A 26,396-nucleotide genomic window follows, 5' to 3' on the forward strand; every position below is an offset into this window, starting at 1 on the left:
TCTATCGAGGAATTCCAAAAATGCTCGCCGGTCAACCGCCAGAGGCGCTCGACCATTCGTCAAAATGGCAGCCAGTCGAAGTTAACGCTCGCGAGGTTTTAATAATTTCTAACTATCGGTGTAGAAAGTCTCTGTTATTTATTTCGTCATTTAAAAATGTGCCGTAGTGACGCACATCACCGAAAATTAAGTTATAGTGTTGGGATGAAACAATATACTGTTAGCTTCAGTTATGAACAACCAGACCTGACATCCACGACCACATCGTCGACGTCGTCCGATCTATTTTTGACTTTAGAATTTGGAAGTAAAAATTTTAATTATGAATGACAGTGCGTCGCCTGCTGTGGCCCGTATTCTGGCCAGCATATCACAGGAATCGTTGTGGTTAGTCATCACGGAGTACCTGATCCCATTGACATTTGCGTTTCGTTTCATCGCAGAGATTGTTCTGTTCATCACCATCGATGGCATAGCGAAAAGTTTTCTCAGCCGAACAAGGTAATGGTGTACAACTACAAGTAAAGCTTTATTGTGTACATGGGGGTAAAAAAAGATGACAACCTCTATTTATGTTGGCGCTTGGGTTGGTAGTTACGGGACTCTTTCTCCACAGACAGTACGTGGTAGGTACAGCTTCCAGAATTGTGCCCATACACTGTCGAGGTTGGACGACTGCAAATTCGTACCGTAGTACAGCAAATGACTTTGAATTCTATTAATGGGTAACGGTAAATGAAATATCAAAAAATGTATAACACTTTTTTTAAATAGTCATCATCATTATTATTGTGTTATGTCATTTTTTTCTCTATTGCCATGTTATTCAAAATCCCAATGGGGATACGAGTTCAACGAAGATTATTATTATACATCTGTCACCGTAACGCCATAAGTTACAGCGTGCCTTAATTTTGTTGTATTGCACTGGATATTTTCATTCTACCATATTAGGAAATGCAAATTCCAAATATTGAACGTTTACGCGCATAATCATCCTCTGCTCAACTTTTTTGATTTCGGCATCCCATGATGTATCCTTGGGAGGAAAAGATGTATAATAATAAGGTTATCATGAGGATACCACTCAGACAGTTCATGGCACATCGACCTCCGCTGCGTGTTGGTTGCTGTACTGTTTTCGTACTTACTTTTCAGTATCCTCATAATAACCTCATATTATTTTTATACATGTATTCATCAGTGCAACTTCTGTTGAATGGTCATGAGTAACCGTAAAAAGAACTATTTTGAGTAGCAAATGGTTGTGTAATTTTTATTTTGTTTGTTCAAACACAGGACTTCATTGCAGAGACGTCAAATCTGGTTGTACGAAGCTCTCATCCTTCTTTTAATTAGTGGGCTGATTACAATTTACATTCACCAGCCATTTGTTTTATGGGCTTTAATTATCTGTACATTTGGATGTTCTATGTTACATAAGGACCAGAGGCAATATAATCAGTTTCACGCTGAGAAAAACGTTTACAGTAGCAAGCCTGTCAACTACTACCAAGATAGTCTGCAAAAAAACCTCTCTTCAGAGATTGTTAGACGTCCATTACTTCCTCGACCAGGAATTGCACGGCAAAGAAGTCCTATACTAATTGGTGAATCATGGACATCCCCGCAGAAGAGCCCACCTCCTGATGAAGCACCTCCTACAAAAGTCACTGGTGTGCATAAACAGGTCAATCGTTATACTCCATCTTTCACTAATTGGTTCTCCTATTTCAAACCTGCTAACACTCCACCCGGACTCCAAAACAGAGGACAAAATTTGTGCTTTATGAACTCTGTCTTACAATGTTTGGCACATACGCCTCTATTGGCTGCACATTTTGCAAACCAAGTTAGACCCCTATCTGCCAACCAATTGGAGTCTGCATTGGTAGCTGCTGTTGGTAATTTACTTGAGGTCTTGAACGTTTTGCCTGGAACCACCACAAGTGCAGCAATTAGCACTACTGCTTTCAGAAGTGCCACTAACAGAATGATGCCCAGTTTGATTGCCAATCCAGACGTTGGATCACAATCTCAGCAAGATGCCTCAGAGTTCTTAACATGGTTGTTGAGTGCACTGCAAACCATCTTAAATAATAAATACACACTTCAAAATGTTGTCTCTGACACCACAAATACTGGTAACATGTTGAAATTTGTCTATGGTGATTTGAGTGATGAAAGAGTAAGAGAGTTGAAAGAACTGTGTCAAAAAACAATAGAAAACGCAAATGGTCTTAACAATGACTCTTATGCTGACGCCATAACAATGCTATCAGATTTAGAATGGTTGGTGTATTGTCGTCAGAATAACTCCATAATTGATGAAATGTTCACTGGACAGTTTGTGGATGTACGGTTTTGTTGCAAATGTAGTCATATATCAGTGAGTACCGAGCCTTTCACCGTACTACCAGTAGCAGTGCCTGAACAAGTAGCATACAGAGACCAGGTAAAGCTCAAAGATTGCATCGCTACATTCAGCAGCACGGAGGAGCTTTCTGGTAGGGACAGTCTTGTGTGCTCTCACTGCTGTTGTTCACGCGAAAAATCAACACCTAGGAGATCTGAGAGATTACAACAAATGGGTAAAACCAGTCTGGATTCAAAGGAGCTTGCAGAAGATGAAAAAATGGAGAGCTATGCGAGCGAGTCGCCTATTTCTGGTCAGCGCAGATCACTACTGCGACAGCTCCCTGAATGCCTGATAGTCCAACTAATGAGATTTCGATATGATTCACTGCGATGCCGCACCTACAAAAAACACACACCAATTACAATACCACTTAATGAACTTGACTTGAGTAATCTGATACTGGACACAGTTACAAACCGAGAACCAGTTATTAACCTCAGATCTGCGTATTATTTATATTCCCTATGTCTACATCTCGGAGGTCAGAGTGCGTCTTGTGGTCATTATGTTGCTTACAGCAAGGCTCTCGATGACAATTGGTACAAATTTGATGATGACTACGTAACCATGGTATCCAACATGGAGGACGAGTGTAATAATGATGTTATCAAGGAAAATGCTTATTTATTGTTTTTCAAAAGGAAGTAAAAGAAAGTTGCATTCCTTTATTTTAAAATAAATTATGCATTTACAAATGTGAATCCATGTAGTTATGCCTCAATTCTTGGTTACAGTGGGTTGAATTAGTGTGTATAAACCCTTATCCTGCCAGCCCCATGATGTGGGCACCCTACCAGTTTTTTGTTTGCACATAGTGAAGTGAAGGGAGGGTCATAGTTAGTGACCAAATTAGTGACAAAATTTCTGTTGTCTGTCATCGTATATGTATATTGTTAATCTGTAATCATAGATAACCAAAAGAATTTGCCAAAAATTGTACAAATTGCTGTGTGCACTGTTCAGTTACAGTGGCCAATGTAGGTTAACCAATGGTGGCAGGCATTGAGTTGCTTCATACACAGTAAATAAAATATGCCATTGCCGCCAATCTTTCATGTGAGCCCGTTCCCTTTTATATATCATTGTATTGAAGCTTAGACTATAGTGCAATGTATTTTACATTGACTTTATCACTTGTAAGCTAACTCTATACAAATCCCTTGGCACAATTACTAGATCTTCAGTACTCAAAATTTCTTCTACTGGACACAGATTGGGTCATGTCACAATGATAGTTTTTTTTAAAACTTTGTATGTAGTTGATATGCATACTTAATTTCCCCAATTGTCTTGAACTTGCAGTCATATTTGACCCTAAAAGAAACTTAAACAATGAATCTTATGTGCAGAGTAGTTTCTCAGATTGTGTACTGTACCATTACTTTTCTTTCTTATTACTGCTACTCAAATTTGTTACAAGACGAGCTCTTTTTGGTTGCTATGCAGTCTTTTTGACAATTCTGTTTTATCACAAGTTCATACTGTCTGATGTCAAAACTTATAATACAATTGTGTTCGTGTACATACCCGGTAGATCAAAGTTGTCACAATCCAATCTTAGATGGTCGACTGGCAGCCATTTTGATTGATGCAAAAAATCAATGTCAGTGTCCAATTGTGTCAAACAGGCAATTTGTGTTCTTGCACAGTAGTGCAAGTTGATTTGTCAAATGTCTGTTATTCCTATATGCCACGGCCATTTTATAAATTCTGCCCTTAAAAATGGATGTCCTCTCAACTCAGACCCTGACCCACAATTTACTTTAAACTTGATTTGGACATAAATGTCTGTATGTTGTCTTGCCTTCAACACATAAAGTTATAGATCAGTTTAAGATTTTTAAATTCCAGGTGAGCACACTGAGATGATAGCATTAATTGTCAATATAGCAATTAATTTGACAAAAAACTTCAGTGATAATGAAAGTGTATAGAACATTATGTGATAAGACAACTGAATATTAAACAAAATGACAAATTTATTTTCATGATCTTTTAAAATATACAAATTAAAATATGAACAAAAAATATACATATAGCTTAGTTGAGAATTATGCATATATATGAGAAAAACTGAATAACTCGTAGTTCAGTCATGCGCGGTAAAACTCTAATATGATGTAAGTGAATGAAAAGATAGCTGTTTTCCGTCAACGAAACCAATCAGTTACATCACAAAATTGTTTTCATCTCTTGCCAAAGACTTTGATGACATACATTGCACTAACCAATCAAACATATTGGATTGATGTTCTCATGTAAATCCCACATGATGTACTAGTTTAAACCAATTGACTATCACCTTATGTAGTAGTCTGCTAGATGAGGTGTAACTTAAAAATTACTGAAATTGAAAAAAAAACGCACTTCAAATAATTACATCACAAGGGAGTTCCACACTGCTTTGGCCAGTGTTTCTCATCATTTGCGTACAAGGTGCAACAAGCCAGGACAGCAATAAGACATTCACAGTCCCTGTTAATAAATAATTCTAAACTTTTGTTTTTTGAACACTTTCACTCAATCACTTCCTTGTTGCATGTCTCCATGTATCATTCTCCCATTGATTTGACTTAATTTTGCAGTGTATGCATTTATTGTAGATTTTTGCTTAATAATTGTGAATTGTTTAGCAATCATTTATTTTGTGTTCTATAACTCATAAATCCTCTTTTCACAATTATGAATTTGGACATCATCGGTATACAAAATTTTCTATTTTTTTGAAACAGGAATGTATTGCTGATACTTACCACATTCACAATAATTTGTTTTATGCCACGATACATTATTTAAAATGATTACTAGGTTACATAGACACATCCTGAACTTTACAATACAAAATGCTTGTCAATGATTAGAACTCCCTCTAACAGAAATCAGACTGCGAAACAATACACATGCACACTCGTCCCATGTAATAGAATTATTATTTACTATGAGAACTATTACGGATATCTGCATTACACTTAAATTAGAAAACGAGCTGCATCGGCATATTAAATCGGTAAATTATTTTGCTTTTGAACACTAGGCTCATAGAACATGATTAGATGAACTTTAAATTATCAGCACTGTGTTATCATTTTGATGGCAGTGTGAGTCTGGCACTTTAGTCCTGCACAGATTGCTCCTATCATTACGGAAACATTCATATGTTCTTATTTGATCAGTCAAATTTCAGGTTACCATATGCACCCATTCATGGTTTACTATAATAATTGTTTTTCACATCAATGATTGGGTCATATAAATATATTGCAGCAACTATATGCAAACTGCCCTCTAGTGGTGGTTCAACATGTTGACAAAAGTAGACTAAAGAGGGCGATGTACAGGTAAATTCATTTCATGCATTCATGCAATCATTGTTGGTTGTAAATTGTTATTTTTTCCTCATCACAGTGACTCCAGCATCACATCTCTGCACTGTCATGGGTGGCATTACTTCCCACACATCCAACATGGGATCATAGCATTCTACACTGTTCAACAATGAGTTGCCATCATACCTAGTCAGGAAAAAAACAAAATACAGATATGCATTTACATATAAAACAACATATATAATAAATTACAATATTGTTACAAGTACATACAAACTAAAAGCAAAAACACCACAATATAGTTCAAGCTCAGAACAAATAATTATAAGCAACGCTCCAATGATGTCTACTCTTTACTGTATAGGGGAGTACTACCGTAATTGCTCTTAGACTGTTAGAAGCACATTTCCAATAGAGTTGCTTATAAACGATTAATTGCATGCTATACCATTCAAATATGACCTCTTCTGGCCTTAGATATGCCACTTACATTTATATAAATGCATGTTCTACTAATACATGTAGATATACAATAAAATTGCCACAGAGGGGCGGGGTCTTACCCAGCGACAGCATATAGTTTCCCCTTGAGGACAGTAGCACCCACATAACACCTTGGTATTGTCATACTAGTAACAAGTGTCCATGTATCTGTCCTTGGATTATAACATTCCACAGATGACAAATGAGATGATCCATCATATCCACCGACCACATAAATCATATCATTTAACAACGCAACACCTGCACCTATCGGCAATGAAGAAAAAAAACAAGAATAGTCAATGCATCCCCAATTCTACAGTTTGTAATGTAAAAGCTTCCCCAATAAACTCATGGAGTGATAAAACAGGTGAAATCTGATTGAACAGTGTCACAAGGTGGGAGACATCCCAGAAGTGAATTCAGAATATGAAATAGGGTAACGATGGTGGTGTGCAGCATACTATGTGCTAGCATGAAACAAGCAGGTTCAATGGCTAATGTCAATGACAAATATTCAAGTGAATGAAAGTACAGCATGCCTATGGTACCACCTCTCATATCATGTACATATAATGATATTGAATTGCATAGTATGTGGATGGTGATGTGTTAAAACTGGATCATTTGTTGACAGTAGTACATCAGTGTTACCATGTTTGTGTGCAACTTACTCAGTGACCTCACTGGTACTAATATATACATGTTTTTTTCACGGAATTTAAGTTCAATTAGTCGAGTGTATACCTCAAGAGAATATACTGTTCTACCTTACCTGATCTTCTAGTACTCATTGATCCAGCAGACACCCACTGGTTTGTATTCGGATCAAACTTCTCCACTGACTTCAGAATATTGACACCATCATACCCTCCAATGCAATAAAGCATTCCATTTGCAGGCACCAATCCTGCTCCTTCTCTGCCAGTTTCCATTTCAGCTAGAACATTCCACTGGTCTATGTGGGGGTCATAGCGTTCCAGGGAACGGTGTCGAATGATTCCATCAAAGCCACCAGCCACATAAATCATTTCTGCATTGTGAAATAACTTATTATCATTAACTATACAGGATGGTGTGTTGAAAAAATATGATGCACGTTCATTATTGACTGTGATTATCGATGATCCGGTGGCTAGTCAACAGTAAATCAATGCACTTTATTTTTTTTTACAGTACCGGGGTAGTTGCACCACATGTCACATTTATTGTGGGTCCCATGCAACATATACAACACATGTAAAATACACTGTACAAAATTCAACACACTGTGTGATAACTGTAAAGCTAGAACAAGTTTTTAAATTCTGAATGACTTACCTCCAAGTACAGCCACACCAGCAAGTCCTCTTCTAACATTCATAGGTGCTATAGCAGACCACCCTAAGTCTTCCATGGTATAATCTAAATACTCTACTGTGTTTAATCTAGACATACCGTCAAAACCACCAATAATATACAATTTATCACCAAGGGATGCCACTGCTACATATCTCCTCTTTTTAGTTAAGTTCTGGTGACAGAATATAGTTTAATAAATAATTTACAAAATTTGGAGACAAAAAGCATGTGCCTAACTTGCTTGCTGTAAATTTGGTAACATGGACATACATGAAAACTGCCGTACATTATATGTGCAAAGACTGATTTGTGTTTTCCCATTGGTGCCTGACATGCTTTGAAGCAAATGAAAGTTTGCCAACTTTAAGGCCACAAGACTGGTGACAAGGTCGTTAATCCTTGTTTGCTGGTTGTGTACAGATATTTCTGGTTCATCTATTTTGTTTTTTTATGGACGAAATCTCCACACATACACAAGTTAATTTCTTGTTATTAAGGCATAAAGTCATTGCTGTAATATTCATAGTTACTTCTATTTAATTTGGTGCTTTGCAGTGACCTAAAAGCTGATAGAAAAACAACTTGACTAGATATTGATGGGAGCTGATTACAGCTAGACTTGAATAGAAATGATTATTAGTTTAATTTCATCATTGTTTATCAACAGAGGAAAGTATCATTGATCTCCAAATAAATAGAACTCACTGGTAAGAATCTCCACATCTGTTTTTTAGGATTGAACTCTTCTACGTTTGCTACAGGAGATTGCTGTGTTCCAAAACCACCAACTACAACTAATCTTTCATCTGACCCTATAATGAAAGACAACAAGATTTGTCATTACATCTGTGTATACTTTTATGACCTAAACTTCAAACATTTTTTTAAATCAAAAAACAAATTTAAATGTGTGCAGACAATACACACAGATCAGGGTAATACAAATTTCTAACATGTCTACATTGCAGTCTCATTCATTCACAACTTCTTATCACAGATTTGTGGCATATACCTGTTCTATGTTTTGTTCTTGGTCCTTTCATCTCAGCCCGGCACTCAGGCCTCAGATGAAACCTTTTAGCTTCATCAACCAGATCTCTGCATTCCAGACTGGTTTTGATCAGTGGCTGAAGAGATTCAAGTAGAAATATACAACTAGGTTTAGAACAAGTGAACACGACAATGAGAGTCAATAAAATTTGCTCACCAATCCATAGTTTATGACAGCTTTAGTTGTCATTAGTCAACGATTCAGTTAGTGATTGTTAGCTTTAGTTTCTACTAGTGAGATTGCTTTTATACGTTACAAGGTGAAACATTCAAAATACAGTACAACATCATTAAATATAACTACTAGATATTTTTGTGATTTGATGATTGAAGGACAAATGTTGTAAAGTCACTGAAATGTTCTTCCATAAGTTGAGCAATTCATGAAAATTAATCAATGATCAAATAAACTTTATCAATGGAGTTTGTGTTTATTTAATCAAAAGTACATGTAATTGTATCAACAGTACAACTGCCATATAATGACATCATGATAGTCAGGTACACATGTGATTCTAACAGAGCATCTATGGTATAAATGAAACAAGGCTGACATTGATAATGATCCTACTGATCATGTAGCAACAAATTTGTAGAATTCACTGATCATGAGAAACAAATAACAACATTTTTTAGAAACTTTTAGCAAAGCTATGTAAACATAGTTAGGTCTTGACTTAGGTTGTTTTTTACCCTGCCATACCATACGTGTACTGTATAGTTTTGATTTTGAAGCTATGAATTATACAGGTTTGATAAATACTTACCTCCATGTCCACAACATCAGTGAGATATTTTGGAGATAACAATGGCAATCTTACATAACCAAGTAGTTCCGGCAAATATTGAGATCGTTTCTCATCATCATGTTTAACCCAACTTAATACTGCAGCAAAGACTGGCTCTTCTGTAACAAGCTGATAACAGAATCTCACATCACTATACTTTTCAATGTGTACAGAGAGCCAATTTGTTAACACAATGCCAACCACTGAACTCTGTGTTTAGTTACAAATAGTCACAGAAGACACATTTTATTACATCACCTGCTGACGATGTAGATGCTTTCAGGAAGGGATGTATTAAGTTTGTTACACGATGCATTAATAGATTCAGAAACAATCGATCATCAGCCTAACCCCTGATATAAATATTATAGTAATGTTCTTGTGATGTTTGATTAATTCAATTTTGGTTTAATCATGGAGCTATAATGAGAGCTCCATAATTTAATTATAACATATTAGATGTGTCAGGGACATTTACTAGGTTTTAAATTTACTGGTTTCAGAAAGACTGATGTTTGTTAACTTTGCATATTCACTGAGTTTTAACTCACCAGTAATGCATTTAGCCATCAGCAATTTAGCCATCAAATGTTTCTATCGGAGAACTGATAATTTTTCTCTTACTTTTTCATGATAAATTGATAATTTTTATAATGGGCATAATTAACATAGTGAATAAATGAATTTTTAACATGCACAAGTGCCTACATGCATACAGAACCAGTATAAGTTGTTTGTCATTGCTACTCATGGTGAGTATGAATTGCACTGTGTCGGATGAAAAATGAAATATACATTACCGGTACAACCATTTTCAGACACAACATGGAAACACATTTTGATGCAATTTTAGTTTTAAGATTTGATTACAAAAACATAGTTTACATTCTGAGTGTAGAAGATAAACACAAACCTGTACGTCATTACTCTCTATCAGTGCCTGTACTTCCTCTTTACTAATTGCCATAAATTCCTCTTGCTGAACCACGTCTGAGAAATACTTAAAACTGAAATTTTCAGCAGCTTGAAGCAAGTCTGCACAGGAATGCGTCTCTGCAAATTTCTTGATTCCTAAGCAGTTGGTAGGGTCTAGCTGGTTTTCTAAAAATTCACTGCATGCTCGCTTCACGCCTAAAAAAAACACACAAACAAAACCCAAAAGTTGAGTACCTATCTCTAATATTTAAAAACATGAATAGCAAAACATACTTCTATGGTAAAATACTAAATTCTGTAAACTGTTTAATTTTGTTAAAGGAATTTTCGCTACGATTTAATGTTTGTGAGAACAATATTTTGCGAAAGTCACTGTGACCAGAACGAAAATTACTGTGACTATGTCCTTAGGACCCTAGTTAGAGCGGGGGAATCGTCATCATCGCATGCGTCAGATGGCCATAGCAGGTCATTGTTTACAAACAAGTGTCTACTCATGAGCATTTGTGTTTTTAGCATGTGTTGTTATCGTCGCTTGGGACCCTACCGCTTTAAAGTTGATGTTGCTCCTTCAGAGTCACTATGGCTCCCTAGAACTCCAGGGAAAGTCGCTTTGACTCCCTAGGTCCCCAGTAAAAGTGGCTGTGACTCACTCGGCCCCAGCGAAAGTTGTTGGACTCAGTGGTATTTATCTGCTACAAAATTTGCAATGACTCGCACAATTCATGTCTGCAGAAAAACAAACTCAGGACAATAAATCACTATTCAAAACAGGAGATGAATCATTTCAATATTAGGTGTAATGTTGAATATTTCAATGGCTTCTATTGTGAATTTAAGACGAGTGTTCTCTCAATTCATACCATTAATTATGAATGTCTAGATTCTCAGAAAGGGTTCAAAATGGCATTTAATTCAGATTTAACTTCTTTCAAAAATGTTCACACCTTCAAATCAAGTTGACAAAATTGTCAACTTGATTTGATTTGACAAAAACAAGCTTGAGTTCTAATTGCATAACATTGCATGTGTTAAATTATAAACCATTAAACCTTGCACTAAGCATTTTTTAGCGTATATTTTCACAAATATGTCCAGTAAAATATGATTGAAATAAAACAAGCAATGAATTATTTGTTTGATATGAACACAGTAACTCACCTTTCAATTGAAGTAAACAGGCAGCTGGTAATAACTCTTGAACATTCTCAACAGTCACATTGACTGTTTCAGTGTAAACAAAATCTAGCAGTACCTCCATAGTATTGGCAGTAAGACCTTGTATTTCTATTGACTGTTTTTGACTTTCACTCATCTAGTGAAGAAACAATTGATATATAATTAGGAGTAACTTAGTTTGAGTTGAAATCTTTACCAATGAAGCCCTGGTAATGATGACATGTAAAAACAATTTAAGGTACCGGTACTAGTAGTTACATTCAATAAAGTTTGTTTTTAAACAAATACAGTGAATTTATTTTTATGTAAATTATATATGAATTTTTTTAAATTGACAATTGGTGGTTGAAAACTACTTGGCTATGCCAATGATTGAAGAAAACCAGCAAAGACTCATGGGTAATAAATGTTACCAAATGACTTATATAGCAAATGAAGCACGACGATCTTAGAGGGTTAATGTTTTATAAATATTTTATAAATTTCCATAAAAAAATGAAATTCATTGTATAATTTACAATACATCTAACAATAGAAATCTATATATTTTCAGAAAGCCTGATGTGAGAAAATATCAATGATTAAATTATGGAACAAATAAAAAACAAATTTGTTCACAATCAAAGACATAAGATTACAGACAATGACAGAATGTCCTCTAGCAGGAGTGAATTTGTACGAATCTTAAGTCACAAAGGAATTCCAAAAATGAAGTTTAATTGGTCAGGTTGTAGAAAACTTGGGAAAGAGGTCTTCAAAACAAAGAATATATGTGGATGCAAGGAGTTTTTGAAGGTACAAAGTAAAACTGTTGTTGAACAATACTTCCTTTGTTTTTATACTTGTTTTGTTAAGTCACAAACAAATCTGTGTGTGACAGTGACGTGTCATATCAACTTAGAGGGTATGAAGAGCAAGTCCAAAAAATGCCGATGTGATGTGATAGTTGTTCATATAATGTAATCTCTTGAACAAAAAATAACTTGCAATTCTCACCTCATTAGTAAACATTGCACAGAAATAATCGCTACAAGCGGCCAATACAATCCTATGAGCAGGGAATTCAGTCTTTTCAACTGAAAGTACAACGTCACACAGTGTGCCGTTTTTTCGCAAGTTGTTCATTGTTGTGAGTATGTCCTTAGCATGGCTGTTACTGAACATATTCTTCTGAGGTGACATGCATGTTCCTTTACTACAACTTGATGCAGCCATCCTAAATCAAACCTCAAATTGAAGTAGATTTTTCAATTAAAAATTGATCTTTCCTGAAAAAAAAAATTTGTCGGTTATAACACGTTTTATGTACTTATATGTATGTATTAACAGAAAGTGGAATTTCCGAGTGAATCTGATTTGACCATTTATACACAGCTGAGTGTATCCTATAATTTTTTCATTATGAAAGTGTCCTTTTTATAATGAACATGGCTGTTTAAAGAACAAAGAAGTTCGCTGATTCTGTTCTAAACATTTTGAATTTCGGCATTCCTATGGTATATCTTTGGAAAGAAAAGATGTATAATAATAAGGTTATTACGAGAATACCTCAAAGTATGCACTCAGACAGTATGCCGTGCATCGACCTCCCCTGCGCGTCGGCTGATACTCCAGCTGTACTGTCTTTGTGCATACTTTGAGGTATTCTCGTAATAACCTCATATTATTTGTAGCAATACTGCAAATAGCCATGGTAGCAATACAATGATATTTACATTCCCCTAGAAGTGATGGGATTCATGTGATGTGATGCCAGGATATGTGCTGTTCATAAAAAAAAATATCTATTATAACTGACTAATAAATTCGATTTATTTGATGGCCTAAATTTTGTTGGTATCAATAATCTGGATTAAGTTTGGAACCACACAGATTCAAGATTCTTTTTAATGTAAAGAAGAACTATGGCATAGCACATATAAAGTATCTATCAGGTCTGTGTTGGTAGTAACCAATTTTCTGGTTCTACATACATTTGTAGCACATGCTTGCAAACTTTACTGGAACATTTGAATTGTTTTATCAGGGACCACACAGGGATAACCCAAAGTGTTTTACATTTTGTTTCACCATGCTAGTTTTTCTAGGTCCTCTACAAAATCTTGCACCAGGTGACGATGCTTCTGGGAATGTGAATAGCCAACTCAGTTGTCTTACAAATTATGTATATTGATCTACATTATTTAATCTCTTGGTAACCACCACCTCAAATTCATACAAATACAGAGAGGCATACTAAGCCGAAATTACCAACAGAAAAAATAAGAATCTGCAATCTTTGCTCAAAGAATGAAATAGAAGACAAATACCATTTTATCACATGTTTTTTTTTACATCAATCAATGAAAGAAATGTTTGAACATTGCCTTAAAATTAAACAACAGCAACCCATAGTAGAAGTACTATATATTGTAATGTATTTACATATGTTTAATTCCTGTTAATCTTGTAATTTGTAAGTAACTCTGTAATTTGTGTCCACGTTATATCTTTCACTGTTATTCATTGTTTTTATTGTCTTGTAGTTTTTAGTGTCCTTACTGCTGCACTTTCCAAAAACAATGTTGTGTCAATAAATGAATGAATACAGATTTATCAGGACCAAAGCCATGGTGACACCAAAACTAAATTACAGTCTATGTATAAATTATGCATAAGTTGGAAAATAATTCTAAGCAAACTATCATATAGATATTGTTGCACTGCCCAACAGATATTTTCAACAGTGAGGTGGGCGTGTCCATAGCAACCATGACCACGCCCTAGAAACCAGTTTAACATACGTAAATCGTATGCATGAAATTTAAAAAATGCAATTATGTTGCATTAATGCTCAGTCGCTCTATAGAGAAACTGTGATATAAGGCATACCTACATATTCTTGACAGCACCCACTCCAGCCAGTGTATATACCGTCCTCAATTCCTGATCTCAGCTAATATACAGTGTAGCACTGAGGTTCGATAATTATGCGTGAGGAGATCGTATTTTACAGTTTGACACTTGTCACAGAACAATATTGCCTGTTGAAATTTAAGTTAAGGGCCCGGTTCAAGGGCCTATCATGTGTCCATGTATTTTCGAACATACAATATACACTTAATCCAAGGTTTGGTGTACTTTTGCATAAACACAGCTTGCACAAAATCCTTATAGTAAACACAATAACCTACCCATTCTAATAGTTAACAGCCCACTCTCTAGTTGGACAAATATCCACAATCACATCGCATCCCACTATTAGTCGGCCATTTTGGTCGGACTAGATTCGTAACTATTTCAACCAATTGTTATATTGAAAACATTGAATCAACATTATAGAGTCTATTGCGTAAATAATTGTTAAAAACAGTAGAATACATTCAGAAAACATATTACTGTAATAATATAATTTACATTTTTATTGATTTTTTCTATAAAGTTTAAATTTTGTCTTGAACGAGGACGATTTAAGGTCATTCAAGGTTACGAGAGTCTCTATTTACATAAACAGGGTGCATGTAAACTTTAACTGTTTGACGGTGTCTGTGTTGCGGACGTAGCGTTCTACAATGTGATAACTACAAGTATGACCGTGTTAAAAATGATGGACGACGTCTCGTTTGAAAACTCGTCAGTACTCGCTTATCAACAGGTTAGACAATACACACACACACCAACTATTCGTCTCTTTCGAGTTTTTTCAACTTCAAGCAACAGCGATACTGAAAAAGTGATGTACACTTTAATTATAGGCAAAAATTATCATAATAATGGAAGTTTGTTTATTAATGTCACATTGTCTTTCAGATCTCCGAAGTAAGTTACGCTGAAATTGCAACAAGTAGCCTTAGGTTTGTTATATTTATTAAAATTTTAATTTCATCTTGACAATGTTAATCTCACCGAATAATTATTACTGATTTTAATAATACTCCACGATTTTTATTTCTGTTTAAAGTTCGATAGTCTGCATTATTATTAATTTTCCTGCAAAATTGGTAGTTTTTTACTGCGAATTATTGAATTCATGTCTGTGTAAGGTGGCGTATAATTTATGTAAATAATGGACTGGATGTGGCACACCTGAGGCTGTGTTGCACTGTAAAAACATAGAACAATGCGTCCTTTGTATTTAAGCTGTTGTGTGTGCACACAGTGTTTATTATGGTACTCTCTATGAATGGGATTCGCCAAATGAAAGAATGTCTTGTTCTTGGTGTTTTTATGCACTCAGTCTTTTTGTATTTAAATGTAGTTTCATAGTGTTACGTCCAAGGACATTGTAATATGAGGTTATCACTTAATATCACTTGAACTATCGAATGTCAAAAAGACGGAGAAATCATAATTTTATGAAACTGTGCATGCTTACAAATCATAATCTAATTTATGCGAATTAGGCAGATGTCTGTGGTTGCCAGTGTGGGTTAATTTCAAATAACTGATGATGTTTTCGATGTTTTCCAAAATATTACCATTTGCAATAGTATTTTTTTTTTTGCATCAGTACAAGGTATATATGTGAGTAATTGTGAAAAATGTTATCCAATCTGAATTCACAAATCGTTGTGATAAAAACAATATGCATGATCATCGTAAACTTTATAACACTCATAATGAAAGTAATTTTCAAGGGTTTCAATGCAAAATGTTATAGTTTAGATATATTTGAAGACTGAATCTTAGTTTTCTGACACTATTAAAATGAGAACTTGTGTATGTTTGAACTTAACACAATGATCAAGGACAGGCAGAGAAAGAATTTCACATTTTGCTCTGTTTTTGAGTAACTCACTGTTTTATGTGATACAAATGTACTTTCATGCTACGTATCTATGAACACATCACCTTGCTTGTGTATGGAATTTAGTGTTCTTTGGTGGAAAGTCTGTTGATGAGCATCACGATAATTAGCTTGATTAGTATATGCCACTCTTGCCACATATTGCCTTTGAAGGTTTTGCATGTAAATGTTTTTTTTTTTTTTTTTTTTCTTTCTTAAATATTTTCTATTTATTATCAATCACTTAGTAGCAAACTGACCTGATTATATCCACGCATAATTTGCTCAATACCTACTACCACTGATCCACAACAAGAGAACTGCTAGAATCTATCTAGATTTTGTGAAAATAAAAAATATGTTGTTGGGAAAAATCAGCATGATAACTGGTAATATAAATTGTTATCAAGCATATGTGAATAAAATATGAATTCTTCCAGTCTCTCTGATTTCATATATCCCTGAAGGGTTAGACTGGAACTCAAGTGTATGATAAATAAAACAAAAAGTTACCAAAATATTCTTGAATTACTGTAAACAGTTTTGCTAGTTGATAAAAATCTTTGCCAGCCAAGGGCCTTTTATTCAGCTATGCCCACATCACTTGTATCAATTAGCGAATTCTGTTTAACTCCTAACTGTTTTAAAGAGCGCCCTCTGTGGCAAGTTATAATCTCACTTTTTTTTCAGGGCCTTAAGCTCTGCCAACTCTGATTGGGCACATAGACCTTTCAGTATAATCACTCACCAATTTGTTAATATGTTTGTGTTAGTATGTTTACTGGTATATCTAGTTCAAAAATTTGTACAATGTTGATTGATAATAAATTTTATATATAGTTGGTGACCCCAAGCTTTATGATTTTCCCTAACCTAATTATAAAGTATACAAAGATTTAGACTTGGAAATCTTTAAAAAATTCATTGATCATTTTAATGTTGCAAAGCCAGCACTAACCTATAACTTAACATTACATGGTTTTTTGAATTTGTTCACAGTATTTTAGGTGCTAGTTCTATAATTGGATTGACACTGTATAAGAAAAAAGTATGCCAGCCAGAGGTGAGTGTGTTAGTGGATTATCTATTGTATCAGTCACTACTCTTACTTTGTGTCTTCAACAAGTGAATTATTTTTAATTAATAATTATTAATTTTTTTCAGGTGCATCCAATATTTCATTTGGCTCTGGCTGATTTGCTAGCATCGTTATTTCTTCTTATTGGTTGCTTAGTATATAATGTTGCGGGGACTGCCTATAATATGTCAATTGCATGTAGTGTTATTATTGGTTTATCCATGGTAAGTTCACTTGAATATTAACAATAATTCAATGACTGGTATTAAAAAGGAAGCATATTGTTTTAATGGGGGGCCCACTGACTAACATGTGAAACAAATATGGGCTGATTTCATGACGAAGTAACATATTCCAATTTAAAGTTAATGGGAGGGTGCCCATGGTCTCTGCCAAGACTAGAACTTGTTAAATTATTACAGTGTGTAATCTGCTGTAAGTAAGGTACTATTTTCATGTCAACAATGAAGGACAGCCTTAGATAGAGATGTACAATAGGAATTTCACAAATAATAAATTAAGCACTCCAGTCTGCCCATTATTATGTGACAGCAAGACGAGGATGTAGAATGAGGAAGTCATAGGTAAGCAAGATCACTGGAATCCAAGTCCTACTATAATAGTTATAGGCAGTGAGCATTTATTATACACTGAAACTCCCCAAATTAAGAAAATGAGATGCACCTAGGCATTAAAATAGCATATACCCCCCATTATGAATCATGTACATGTAAAACATGCATAAACAAAGTAATAGGTGATCGTAATGATCATGAAAATGACTTGATTAATTCACACAAGATGGTTTTGATAGTAATTTGTTGTTGTGGTTTGTTCAGATGACAAGTGCATTGACCTCAAGCACTGCTTATCATTTTATATACAGGCTTCACCTCTGAATATTAATTGACCATTGAGGACGGACAGTTTTATTTTATGGCACTGCTTGGCAAATTACAATTAAATGTAATTTTCACGTAATGTAAAGTTCAGAATTCCATTTAACTTTATCTTTCAATTGATTAAATGTGATTATCTTTGCCTTACTTTTCATAGACATTTTTCCTCTGTACGTTTTTCCTTACTTTGACTTATGCAATAGAGGTTTATATACGAATGAAAGAAAGACTTAAAAGAAAGCCAATGAAAGAATCAGTAAGTATTTTGTTATCTGTCTTTCACGCTGACCACAATAAAAATTACATTTTTGAATAGGTGCCAATTATTACAAAAAATGGTAATTCATGTTTGATGGTTTGAACAACTGAAACATTTTAAACAGTGATGCATTGTGGTACATGTTGTCTAATTAGCAAACTTGAAACCTAGTGAAAATGTTGAAAATGTCACTGTATTATTCTGCATATAATGTGTAGTTATTGTAAGTTTCATAACAAGATATTTTCAATATGACATAATCCCTATTTGTATTTGTAAATTGACATTTCAAGACATAAGCAGGGCCAGAATGTCATGTCATGACAAGGTTTTCAATAACCCAAATCAATTTATCACTCCTATAATATCTTTTGCCATAATTGTACCGTACTGATTCATAATTGGTTAAGTTGTCAGACAAATTAGTAGAGACATTTTAAATCAAAAGAAATTGGTATAAAACAGTAATGAAATCTCCCCAGGCATGCTTGAGAAATGGTTGTTGACATGTTGAAATGCTGTGATTTAGTGTTTTTAATTCACAAATAAATCATGTATTCACAGATTTCGACCAAAGAATCAATTCTGGTTGCATATGCTAATTATAATCTCTGCTCAAAGCTGAGTTAATATTTTCACTACAAGACTTTCTCACCCAAATTTTTCTGCATTTTTCTTTTTATATTCTTCAATATTTCTGGAAATGAACCTTAATTTTTAATCCCAATATTTTGAAAGAAAGTGCAGACTATAAACAGTACTACTTTGTGATGAAAAGAGGAAACTGGTGTTAAAGTTAAAGTGTTTCTTCGCAATGTATATATCACTGCAACTTTTTTATCTGTTCTAAACTGTTTCTTCAAGATTTGTTTACATCATTTCATTTAAACTCAGTGTAACGATTACATAGCCAGCAACAACTGATCACTATATATCCAAAAGTACACTCACACTCGTGGATCTCTGCAGTGTACAGAACAGAGACTGTGCATTGTCAATGCTTATAAAAAAATTTGTATATATATATAAAAATAAGAAATGAAACAATTCCACTTCATGAATTTTGTCTCAAAATCTCAAATGTTGGATTTTTGCTGAATATTTTTGTAATTTTTGATCAAAATTGATATTTTCGACTTCTTCTTCAAAACCGCAACTCTGAATGCTTTTTAATTTGGTATATGTGCACCTTGGGTGGACTTCTCTCAGATTTGTTCATTTCGTGATGATATCTTCAATTCCCTAATTTTAGTGAATATTTTTGTAATTTTTGGTAAAAAGTGATATTTTTGACTTCTTGTTAAAAACCGCAAGTCTGATTGCTTTGATATTATATATATTGTTCATTTTCTAATGATATCTTCAGTTCTTTAATTCAAATGTGCATTGCTAACAGCAGAGCTATCTCAGCCGACAGGCTGCTTGTTGTCAATAATTAAAGAAAAAGATTCACTATCATAATGTTGGCAGTTAACATAAATGATGAAAGCAAGACTTTGATACATGTATATGGATAGCAGCCACCAGACAGTTTTGAAAAACATACCACTATGAACTATGGTATATTTTGTCAAACATACTGTATACTATATTGTTTGCAGATTTATGGTTATTTTCCTTCAGTGTATATGCTGTACATCTCATCGTGGGTGATTCCTATAGTATGTGCAGTTGTTATACTCAGCTTTACTTTGCATATTGAAATCAGTCATTTTCCCAAAACAGTTACAGGTGGGCCATGTACCAACTTTGTGTAAGTTAAATTCTTCATACACTTATATATGCTTTGTTTTTATTATAACTTATGTTTTAATTTTGCTATCATCATTAATATTTTTGTTCTATTACAGTTTTCGGTTTTCCTGAATTATATTAATTAATTGATATCCATGATTACTGAGAACAGTATGTTAATTTACACGTTTGGTACCAGTCTTAGGACTTAATCAGCCAAATTTTTTTCTGCACTTTTTTCTTACATTCTTCAATATTTCTGACTAATTTTGGAGCCAACAGACAAAATGTGAGTCAATTTTTAGTTTTTACTCTAAACATTTATCTATTTTTGTCCCAATCTTCTGAATAAAAGTGCAGAATATAAACAGGAATATTTTGTGAATTTGTGATAAAAGGAGGGAACTGGTGGTGAAAAGGTTAATATACTATTTCCTGCCATGTTTCATCTCAGTGGATGAGCTTCCTAATTTCATGCATTTCAAGCGACATACTACATGCATACTACCGGGGTACAAACAAAGCAGCACCATTGATGTGTTATAATACAAGAAACACCATCCTAAATGACCACATGTGCATAACAATCATAGTCAGCTCATACAAGATGTAGTCATTCTATTTTGTCTCAAGTAGCTTCTGAAAGCACTTTATTTTAATAAGAGACAGTCTTTGGGAATAATGTTTTAGTATTTATTTTGACATTTCATAAATCGGTGATTTGGTCATGGCGACTTTTTGTGAATATTGTTAAATGCCTCCAAATTGTATAATGTTTCTATTTCAAAAGTATGATTCAAGATAGAACAAGTCAAAACCCATATCATGTAACTTCGCATGAATAGCCATTCTAGGTTTATTTTTAGAATCATTGTGTGAATACCAAAAAAGAAATTACCGGTAGACACAATTTCCCTGCATATGAGTCAAGCTTACCTGACACAAAGTGTACATAGACAATTTACATGAGCAGTGATTATGTCAATGTCAGCAATAGCTCCATATTTAGAAATCCATCATTAGGCTAGACAAAAATAAATCTTGTTTATCAGATTTTTCTTGTGAAAAAGGCAGCGAAAAATATTTTTTTTATTTAGTTGTAAGTGAATTCTATTGGTTTTTTTGCCAAAATGTTCCAACATTTATTTATCTTGAATGTCTTTTTAAATTATGTACATAATGCAGAAAATTCAAATTCAATAATATAAATCTTTTTCATTTCACAAGAGACAAATTTTCGTGAATTTGAAAAGTCATTGAAAATCACAAAATTTTGTAGCAGTGACAATATTTCTGGGGTCCTACTACATGGACTTTTGCAAAATTTTGTTTTTATAAAATGCCATCAAATCAGGAAACAATCCCTAGCTGCAAAATTTAGGTGGTTTACAGTATTACAAATACCGTAATACAGCAGACACACGATCTTTGGCAATGGCTATGAATGCTGTTGGCATAAACATTGACAACTCTCTGCCTGATGTCTAGCAGGTACAAATAAAAAAAAATTGAAAAATATGACTTGGCAGGCGCCTGGACCTTAGGAATATGCACGAGATATTGTATAACAAAGATACATGTGATTAGTTTGTTGGAATCATAAATTGTACCCTACTGATTCACAATTACAAAATATGTGGCTGTTATCAGAATATATCTAATTATTGAACACAAATACATGATTTGTTGATATGTAAATGTTATTTTTTATAGATGTGTCCTTTTAGTGCATCACAGAGTGGATCTTTGTGTGGTGAGCAACATCTTTTAAGACCTATTATTACCCTGAGAATTTATTTAGTGAGAAGAGAAAATTTGAAAGCTGTCATAATGAGAGTTCCCATGTGGTGTAATCAGACTACCATCAATCAGTAAACATTCCATTATGGTTGACTTTTATGGTTTTTAAACTTTCTTTGCCAACCCCCCTGTGTTATTTCATGTTCAAGTGCTAGTAACTTTATTTTTTTCTCATTCTTGACTTGACTATATCATCATTGTTGATACTATATTGTTTCAATATTTTTTATTTAAATATGTAGTACAATAATAATGTGATTTTCTTTTTAGCCTGAAAGTGAAGAAGTCTGGTACCTTGTTTCCAAAACTATATTTTTAATTCCTTTATTAATCGTGTTTACTGGAAATCTTGTAAGAACACAAGCTAAATTATTATTTTTTCATTTCACTTTTAATGAAGGTTGTAGTGTCTCTGTCATATTTTATCATGACAGCTATAGTAACTAGATTTGATTTTTAGACTTTGAGTTCTTATTGATCAGTGACTTGCATAGTTTATAAGATCTGACTAGAAATGTGACCTAACACTTTCCACTAATGTTATTAGATGTGAATAATAATTGCAATATATTAGATTACGAATTGAAATGAATCTTGTGTTTGATAAGTGACAATTTAGGGCCACTGTAACAATTTGTCACACTAGAATTCAACACATCACACCCCACACATATCCTCCATGACTTTGCAGCTGTAGACTGGTTTCAGTATAATTCAAGTTGTGCTTTGTCACCAAATTGACCATTTTCCGTTCACTGTGAGAATCACGCATTATGCGTGAAATCGAACGTAAAAACAGGACAAATAAAGGTCATAGCGTCGTCACACATCACTTGGGATTCGACAAACGCGAAAGTATTTTGGGGGGCATTTCTATGCTTAATAATGTGCTGTACACATTTGATGATAGACAATTTCGATTAAGTGAGGGTATTCAACAGACATTCGATGTGCGTCTTTCATGCATCTCGCGAGATCTCTCAGTTCAACGGAAAATCACCTATTCTGATATGGAATATTTCCTGTGTTAAAAGTACCTTACATGTAAATGACTTAATAAAATTGTTAGCATAAATTAATTGGTTCACTTTCACCAAACCCCATGCATTTCTATAGGCGATGTGCTTCCATGATAGTGTTTGTATCTGTATAAACTTACCATAATTATATTGCACACAATTCATTGTTGCTGCAGATTGTGCTTTTGTGCTCTCATGTTGGTAACACAACAAAGTACAACTCCAACTTTCTCACCTTTTGCAGATCATATATTTTTTAACTCATCGAGCTTTGAGACGTAACCAACTTACCAGTGGTGTGATTGGTCCAAGACAATACATTGATGCAGCTAGAGTCAGAAACAGAGCTATTCTTTACTGCTCTATCTTTTGTATTTGTTGGCTGCCATGTGAGTATAAATAGTATGAGGAGATTTTGTTTTTTTATTTAAAGCAACTGGTTATAAAATTGAACAAAACAATCCCATTCAAATTTGCTTCAAGGTCTCCATATAAGATCATAATTTTCACACTCCTATGTATTTTCCCATGAATGGTTTTTCAGAACCATTAAAAATTGTTGAAATTGAAAGGATATGGGGAAAAATTTTATTTTGTAACGATTGACTTAGGTTTATAGAAGTGCAGGCAAGAATCCTGTGTTGTATGTCAACAACTGCACTTACAAAAAACCATTCAGAATTGAATTGGGTTGAGTCACTCACTTTAACCATTCAGTATATTATTTTCAGCTTTGTCTACATGATTCTCCATATTGTGCCGCATACTAGTAAAAGACAATTGCACATATTTTATGTGATGCCCTGTACATTTTTTGCAGCAATGCTTTTGGGTGTGATATCATTCCATGGAGATTTCAAGATGCAAAGTTTTTTTTGGTTATACATGTTACAGGTGAGTCATCATAATGTATTACACATGTCATATTTGAACAGATACCCAGTGGCATATATACTGGGTAACCATAATTTGTTTTTGACTTTGCAGTTACCCTGTGTATGTGTGCGTGCATCTGTCCATTCCACTTATATCTCAAGAACTGTATGTTGGTTTTCAATGAAACTTGGTATATAGATGCTCTGGGCTAATTCGCAGATTAGATTAGTTTTGGTTGAAATCCTAGCATATTAATTACCTAATTTGCATGATAATTACCTAATTTTTAGCTGTTCCTTGACTGTTCCACTGATATCTAAAGAGCCATTCATTAGATTTTGATGAAACTTGGAACATAGATGCTTTTGACTAATGCACAGATGTGATTAATTTTGGGTGAAAATCCATGCATATAATTAATCTAATTTGCATAATGATTAGTCAATTTTCCACTGATATCTCAGGTACTAATCATATTTCAATGAAAGTTACATAGATACATAGGACACAGATATATAATTACCTAATTTGCATAATTAATCAATTTTCAGCTTTTGATACTTCAAGTACTATTACTTTTCAATGAAACTTGGTTCATAGATGCTCTAGAACAATCCAAAAATTTTAAGTAAAAATGTTTGCATAATTAGTTAATTCATTTCAATGAATCTTGGTACATTGATGCTCCAGAACAATGCACAGACCCACTCAGTTTTGAATGAAAATCAGATAATTTTAATTACCTAATTTGCATAATAAATCATAATTTTTCGTTCTAATCACATTTCAATGAAACCTCATACATAGATGATCTGTGACAGTACTTATCTTAATTCAATGAAATTTGGTACATATGTACTCTAACACAATGTGGTTATCTAATTAGTTTTAGGTTTATATACATCTATAATAATTACCTAATTTGCATAATAATTTACTTTTCAGCTTTCCACTAATTTAGTTAGGATTAATCATCACATTATAATGAAACTTTGTACATGTGCACCGTGAAATAAATACAGATTTAAATCTATGTATAATAATTGCTTAATTTGTATAATAATTCATTTGGTTCATTGAGGTAATCCACAAACATGATTAGTTTATTGTTGATAAACATGCATAATGATTATCTATTACTGTAAAATCTGTATTAGAAGCCACGGCTTCTATTAGAATAATACAATGCAACAGGTGGGATGCGGCTTTTATTAGAGCATCTACACATATGGAAAATGATGAATTTTTGGTTCTCAATTATTCAAAAAGAATGGGTGCGACTTCTATTAGGGATGCGGCTTATAATACAGATTTTACGGTATTAGCCAATTTGATATCTAAAAAAATCAGATTTAAATTGAATTCATCGCAGAGGTGCTCTGAAATAACTTAGACTAAAACCATGTATTATAAATTTTAAATGTGAATCACCTTTTTTTCATGTTATGCATCTCAAATAGCAGACAAATATGACTTGCCAAGCTTCTCGTTTGAAAAGCAAATCTGCTCCACCTATAACACAGTGGGAAAATCTTTTGTTTTTATACCACCATCTATACAAGAATAAGGTAATCTCTTGTTTTTTTAACTTTTTTGATTCAGGCATGTACTTGTCCTCTACAAGGACTGCTCAACTGTATCATGTATGGATGGCAGAGAAGAGGATTTCAAATCGCGGTTAATTTAAACAAATCCAGACAAATGCAGATTGAATCACTGAGCAAAGATTCTTTGTTGTCAAGCTACAAAACCTTCACATCAAGTATTGAAATACTGTAAAAATCTTGAATTTTTAAAGGGGTAAAGGCAGAGTTTCTTAGAAGTTTATTTCTATTTTTAATCAATGCCACATACTGAGCCAAAATTGGTTTCATATACCAATGTGTGATATGAGTAAACACATGGTGACATGTTATGTGACCAGAAATCAATTCTCCAGATGTCTAGATGCTACTGTTTGCATATGTGTAAGATGAATGATTTACCACAAAGGTGACTAGCTCAGTATTGCATGGATTGAAAGAATAGGAAAAAATCAAAACAAAATGTTATGCCCTTTAAGCTAATGGCCTGAATTTCCAAAATATCTGGCATTGGTAGTTTTTTTTGTTAAGGAATGATTTAGTTTAACAAGACTGGTAATCCAATAAGTTATTGGAATGATGCTGGCATCTGTCTGTTGACTGTCCATACATAGTCAACTTTTAAAAAAACTGCTGGACAGTTTAACTGTGTATAAAAGAGGAATGTAGATGAATATTTGTTGATATAATGGCTTTGATTATAATCTAGTAATATATGTTATCCTTTGAATTTCTCAGAGTGTTAACTTTTGTGTTACATTTAAATAAAACAGAATTTGTGTGAAAGTGTTCATGACATGATCACATTTTTTTTAAACGAATAAGTGATGGTTAAAAACCTGAGAAATCAGGCCGTTTCAA

General features: G+C 33.8%; 3 protein-coding genes across 3 annotated transcripts; 2 read left to right on the forward strand and 1 right to left on the reverse strand.

Moving 5' to 3' along the window:
* Positions 1–69: 69 nt before the first annotated feature.
* LOC102805219 (ubiquitin carboxyl-terminal hydrolase 2-like) lies at positions 70–3,120 on the forward strand. Its single transcript, XM_006824566.2, has 2 exons — positions 70–501; positions 1,300–3,120. Exons 1-2 carry the CDS (start codon positions 323–325, stop codon positions 3,065–3,067), a joined length of 1,947 nt encoding a protein of 648 aa, XP_006824629.1. The 5' UTR covers positions 70–322; the 3' UTR covers positions 3,068–3,120.
* A 1,260-nt stretch (positions 3,121–4,380) lies between these two features.
* On the reverse strand, positions 4,381–14,778 carry LOC100378547 (kelch-like protein 12). Its single transcript, XM_006824561.3, has 11 exons — positions 14,696–14,778; positions 12,519–12,790; positions 11,505–11,658; positions 10,321–10,538; positions 9,387–9,536; positions 8,582–8,696; positions 8,275–8,381; positions 7,549–7,741; positions 7,004–7,261; positions 6,309–6,495; positions 4,381–5,931 (listed from the first exon to the last, which is right to left on the reverse strand). Exons 2-11 carry the CDS (start codon positions 12,735–12,737, stop codon positions 5,805–5,807), a joined length of 1,728 nt encoding a protein of 575 aa, XP_006824624.2. The 5' UTR covers positions 12,738–12,790; positions 14,696–14,778; the 3' UTR covers positions 4,381–5,804.
* Positions 14,779–14,990: 212 nt separating this feature from the next.
* LOC102804121 (transmembrane protein 116-like) lies at positions 14,991–26,331 on the forward strand. The gene is made up of 11 exons (XM_085497155.1): positions 14,991–15,156; positions 15,312–15,355; positions 17,287–17,350; positions 17,452–17,589; positions 18,422–18,520; positions 20,125–20,276; positions 21,971–22,010; positions 22,328–22,408; positions 23,321–23,465; positions 23,897–23,970; positions 25,555–26,331. The coding sequence occupies exons 1-11, from the start codon at positions 15,091–15,093 to the stop codon at positions 25,729–25,731; spliced, it is 1,080 nt and encodes a 359-aa protein (XP_085353281.1). The 5' UTR covers positions 14,991–15,090; the 3' UTR covers positions 25,732–26,331.
* Positions 26,332–26,396: the final 65 nt, after the last annotated feature.

The sequence above is a fragment of the Saccoglossus kowalevskii genome, chromosome 3 (assembly GCF_978046115.1).
Source record: "Saccoglossus kowalevskii chromosome 3, keSacKowa6.1, whole genome shotgun sequence".
Classification (NCBI taxonomy): Eukaryota; Metazoa; Hemichordata; class Enteropneusta; family Harrimaniidae; genus Saccoglossus; species Saccoglossus kowalevskii.